At 41.1% G+C, this 5,428-nt stretch overlaps 1 protein-coding gene across 1 annotated transcript; it reads right to left on the bottom strand.

The window, feature by feature from the left end:
• Positions 1 to 7: 7 nt before the first annotated feature.
• On the bottom strand, positions 8 to 1,779 carry LOC128276509 (uncharacterized; the record flags this gene model as incomplete). The annotated part of the gene is made up of 7 exons (XM_053014967.1): positions 1,731 to 1,779; positions 1,605 to 1,631; positions 1,377 to 1,526; positions 1,077 to 1,285; positions 753 to 1,001; positions 532 to 681; positions 8 to 455 (listed from the first exon to the last, which is right to left on the bottom strand). Coding segments are annotated over exons 1-7 (1,282 nt in total), but the record flags the coding sequence as incomplete, so codon positions are not given.
• Between the last annotated feature and the right edge of the window lie 3,649 nt (positions 1,780 to 5,428).

Raw genomic sequence — 5,428 nt, forward strand, 5'->3', positions numbered from 1 at the left:
GTTGTACCTCCTCCGGCTGCGGTAGTACCTCCTCCAGGTGCAGTTGTACCTCCTCCGGCTGCGGTAGTACTTCCTCCACCTGCTGCAGTAGTACCACCTGCTGTGGTTGTTGTTATCGCGCTCGTCGTTGTTGTAGCAGATGCAGTCGTCGTCAGGGATGCTGGGAATGTAATCGGCGAGCCACAAGTTGCGGTCTCGGCCGCTGGATAGGTAACTCCGGTAGGAGGTGTCGGTGCAAGAACACTGGTAATGAATCGCAGTAACTCAGCATTGGTGCTTCCCGCTTGGTCCAGCGAGTACACTCCAACTCCACCCATATTAGTTGCCGTGGCAAATGTAAGTTTATCGTTGATCGAAGCAAATGTGTTGAAAGTGTAAAAAGTCGATGAGCTGTATGCAAATCCTTCGCCAGCTTGGGAAGCTCCAAGGGTGTTTGTGCTAGCAAACAATAACGCCTGTGTGCAGAGAGGATAACTATATTAGCCTGAGCACTCGACCGACCAAACAATATCTGCTCTGCTGTTGACTTACATTACAATAAGTATCTGTAGCAACGGCTGTGGCCGTCATACCGAACGCATTGGCGTTTGTTGCCGTGAATTTAAGGCTGTACATTGACAGACCAATAATCAGGTTTGTCGTTGGAATGCCTTTTATAACCCAACGGAAAACATTATTGTACTAGAATGAACGCCGATCATGCGATGAAAATTGGCAATACATCGTTTAACTTGAAGCGATTGAAAACTCACGATGGTTGAGGTTTCGATGTTGAATGGAGAGGACATTGCAAACAAGGGGTTGAGAGGATGCGTAACAGTCGTCAATGATGTGTACATATCTTCATATGTTTTAACGGCATTAAACGCTAGTTTGGGTAATGTTGCACTGAAGTAAATGTCTGCTGAGGAACTGGCGTCCCACGGTAAAGCCGATGCTAGCTTCAAGTTGTTGGCTGTTAAAACAGTGTACAAGTCCGCCATAAAACTGCTGTAGGCAGACTGTGGAGATATATGATTACTGTGCTCTTATGCGAGAATAGGGCATGGTGCGGTCATCGCGTTCTTTTTACTTACGGTGTAGCTAGCCGTAAGTCCTTGAAAGTCTATAAATAAACCTGCCAATTGAGGGTAATCTTGAAGTTGCAAGAGCAATAAATTTATCAATGCTGTCCGTGAGGTCGCAGTGAGCATCCATGTTGTTGTTCCGCTAACTGCAATTGCACCTAAATAGAACTCCACGTTTGGGAACGCAGTTTGGCGAGCAGCAAACTTCCCAATGCCGCCTAGCACGAGACAATGTTGCAAGTAAAGAAAAGCAGACTATGAAGAGGTCGATAAATGCAAAAAAACAATATATATATATATACCGTTTACCTAGCAGCCCACTGGCATCGTTAGCTGGATTGATCAAACCGATGAGACCTCTTCCGGTGATAGACAGTGAAATATAAACCGCTTGCGAACAAAAACCAAGTGCTGTATTCGTGGAATAATCGGAAGATCCAGCAAAGCATACTCGAGATTCTAGTAGACAATAGAAAGGCAAGTTTGTATCACCGAGCGGTACAAGCGACTAGTGAAAGTTGGAACATTTATACGTACTCTGTCCAGCGATCGTTTTCACACTCACTGTAAAGGCAACCGACAGTAAGTTCTTTCAGTCAATTCGAGGTAACTTTACCTTTTTTAGTTTATACACGACCGACCGAGCGACATCTAACCACTTACCACACACTACCAGCACTAGGAACAAGCTCCTTATGGACAGTCGACCCATTACGTTTATTTGCGCAGTAATGCACTACGAAAATTGGAAATCAAATTCCAACTGAACCACTCTGTGAAAGGTAGCAACTATATATAATCCCTTCGGCATAGTTGATCTACACAACATCCGTAAACGCGCTGTGTTGATACAATTGTCAGACGAGCTCCAATCTTTTCGGGAGCCCAATACTCGTAAGCTGATTTGGCAATTTGTTTGATCAAATGGTTTCCAAATTACGACGAATTATGTGAAGGTCTTACAATGATACTGTACATTTTGTAACTGTAGCCCGGAGTGATCGCACATTTTACCGTTCTCCAACTTTGCCGCATAAGTCAAAAGTTTTGAGCTAAGTTCCTTATTAAATTCTTGAATGAACGAGAGGCTGGCTATTGGGGAACGAATTCATATTATTCATTATTATAAGAACGGATAGAGCTGTATTAAGCAGCAAATGATAGTTTTGCACTCAAGTTGATACACTGTCATGGTTCGAACTGATGCCTTTCACTTAGAATACGAATCGGTGCAGCGAAACGGACGAGCCACAAGAAACAAATAAAGCGATGTGATTTATTGCAACGATATACAAGTTCATGTCAATACGAAAAGTTGTAATAGCCTTCATTTAAACATTAATTGTACACGCTCAGTTTATACTGTACGGGAAGATTGGCGTACAGTAGCTTTATTTGAACCAATAAAACTATGGTAAAGTGCTTAGTTAATGTCAATAACGCAACATCAAATAACGCTCCTATGTGCCTGAAGCAGATAGAAACAAAACCGAAAAGGTCATTTATGAGCACAGGGCTCAGCCACAAGAAGTTCAACTCTATTCAAAATCATCTATTTAATTAATCACACTGCAAAAAATCCACGATCAAAAATGTTTCTATACGTTGGCGTACGTTAGCGCTTAACACTTAACAAGTCCGTTGTAAACGAGCTTTGGTCACTGGTAATAGTAATCTATGACGATTGAACAACATTGTGCACTCGTTCCACGTCACTGGTTGATTGAATATTCCAGCGGTGACATAGGCAATCGCGTTTGATCGAGGAGTAAATGGCCGATAGATGATGGCTGTCGTGACGTATTGTACGGAAAAATAGACTTCCACCAACTATTGAAATCACAAATGTAGTGTTATGCTGTCCATATCCGCATCTCCGTGGCAAGTGGATACTGGTTAACAGTCAACATGCTGCGTTACAGACCTCACAAGATTGAACAGTTGTTTAACTATACGGTATGAAGCGTCGCCGAAAAGACACAAGCACCTTTTCGCTCGTCCCACAGCCCAAACTGATCAAACAAATGCAGACAGCTCATAAAAAATACAAATCCATCGTTTCAACGAGGACCATCCTGTCGATAGTTAATCACCACTAATCCATTACATGGCGTTGGCTTAAATGTAACCAACAGTAATGTTTGTACATACTCAGACATTAGTAAACGAGATATGTAACGTGTTAGGCACACGACTTACGTGTTTCGCACTGCAGGATTAAGTGGGATGGAATGGTTTTATTAGTCAATCCGTGACTGTGCCAAAAACCCACCCCGGCAAACCCGAGCTGAGGTTTTTGCGCCATTCTCTTCACTCATCAGAACCTACAATAGGATAAGCAAACTATTCGTTTCTTACGCTTAATCCACTCGGTATTTTCATCGAAGAGAACTCCAACCAGTTAAGGTAATGATAAAATTTACTGCTCGCCATGTAATCATTTGTATTCTCCGTAGCATTCAACTGTTTATTTCATCTCTGTATATGCGTGATAGCTCGTATTCAGTATATAGCCCATTTTTTGTGGATGAGCACTAGAGCATAAACTGGAACAAGCGAGTATATTAAAATACTATTGCACAACACCGCAGTTACCAGCAGATAAAATATAATCATTAATAGATTTCTGTCGATCGCAAAACTGAGCAACCAAAGAACCGTAAGAAGATTTAACTGTAATTCCACACACTGTGCCAGGTACTGGAGTAGTAGTTTGCGCAGAGGTAGTTGTAGATCCAGAAGCAGTAGTGCTTCCTCCACCTGCTGCTGTAGTACTAGCTCCGGCTGCAGTAGTACTTCCTCCTCCTGCTGCGGTAGTACCTCCTGCAGCTGTTGAAGAACCCTCCGGCTGCTGTAGTACTTGCTCCAGCTGCAGTAGTACTTCCTCCTCCTGCTGTGGTAGTACTTCCTCCTGCGGCTGCAGTAGTACTTCCTCCATCTGCAGCGGTAGTTAACGAGCCGCATATGCGACTAGTGTACTTTAGAATATTATCGTTTTTTGGGATAATTTATACGTACCTTGTCCAGCGATCGTTTTCACACTCACTGCAAAGGCATCCAACAATAAGTTCTTTCAGTTAGTTTGAGGTAACTTTACTTTTTAGTATATTCTCGACCAACCGAGCGACATCTAACCACTTACCACACACTACCAGCACTAGAAACAAGCTCCTTATGGACAGTCGACCCATTTCGTTCATTTCTAGCGGATACACTGAACGCAGCAATGTACTACGAAAATTGGAAATCCAATTACAATTGAACCACTGTGTGACAGGTAGCAACTATTTATAATCCCTAATTTCTATCGCACATTCTTTCACGCCTTGGTATTGACACAACTGTCCGACGTGCTCGGAACATTTCAGGAGACCAATTCTCGCATGCTGCTCTGACCATTGTTTGATCACATGTTTTCTAAATTAGGACAAACTATATGAAGGTCTAACAATGATACTGCAAATTTTGTAACTGAGGCCCACAGTGACCGCACTTTTTATCGTTTTCCTGCTTTAGTTAGGTTTCATTTAAAGAATTAAATTGTTCTGGGATCAATTCCTGGCGCAAAAAGAATAAATAAATGCTATTGTTGATCAAACAAGTATAAGTACTTTCAACAAAAATTTTTTAAAAACTTTGATAGTGTTTGTTAAATTCATCCGGTTTCATTTTACAAATGTTTGTATGACAAATGCATCATAACCCAATAGTTTTGGTTTAAGTTCTTGAATCAATTCTTGAATGAACGATTGGGGTGCTGTTGGTGTACGAATTAAACAATGTGACTTATTGTAGCGATATACAAGCAAATACTTAAAGGTGTAATATATCGTTCAATTGAATAACAATTTCATAACAAAGACTATCAAAGCAAAAGTTAATCACCAATATTTCGTTACATGTCGTTGGCTTAAATATAATCAATAGTAATGTTTCTAAGGATACATTAGTAAACGAGGTGTGAAATGTACAATGTAATGTAATTATCCACAAGGCTTACCCACAAGGCTTGCTCAACAACCAGGATTAAGTAGGATGGAATGGTTTTATTAGTCGATCTATGGCAGTAAAAACAACGAGCTAAGACTATTGCGCTATTCTCTCCACTCAAATTACAGAACCTAGAATAGGATAAGCAAACTATTCGTTTCTTACGCTTGGTTCACTAGGTATTTTCATCGAAGAGAACTCCAACCAGTTAAGGCAATGATAAATTTTACTACAGGTCGTGTAAACATACATATTATCCGTAGTATTCAACTGTTTATTTCATCCCTGTATATGCGTGATAGCTCGTATTCAGTATATAGCCAAATTTTTGTGGATGTACACTAGAGCATAAACTTGTACAAGCGAGTATA

The sequence above is a fragment of the Anopheles cruzii genome, unplaced genomic scaffold (assembly GCF_943734635.1).
Source record: "Anopheles cruzii unplaced genomic scaffold, idAnoCruzAS_RS32_06 scaffold01402_ctg1, whole genome shotgun sequence".
In the NCBI taxonomy this organism is placed as follows: Eukaryota; Metazoa; Arthropoda; class Insecta; order Diptera; family Culicidae; genus Anopheles; species Anopheles cruzii.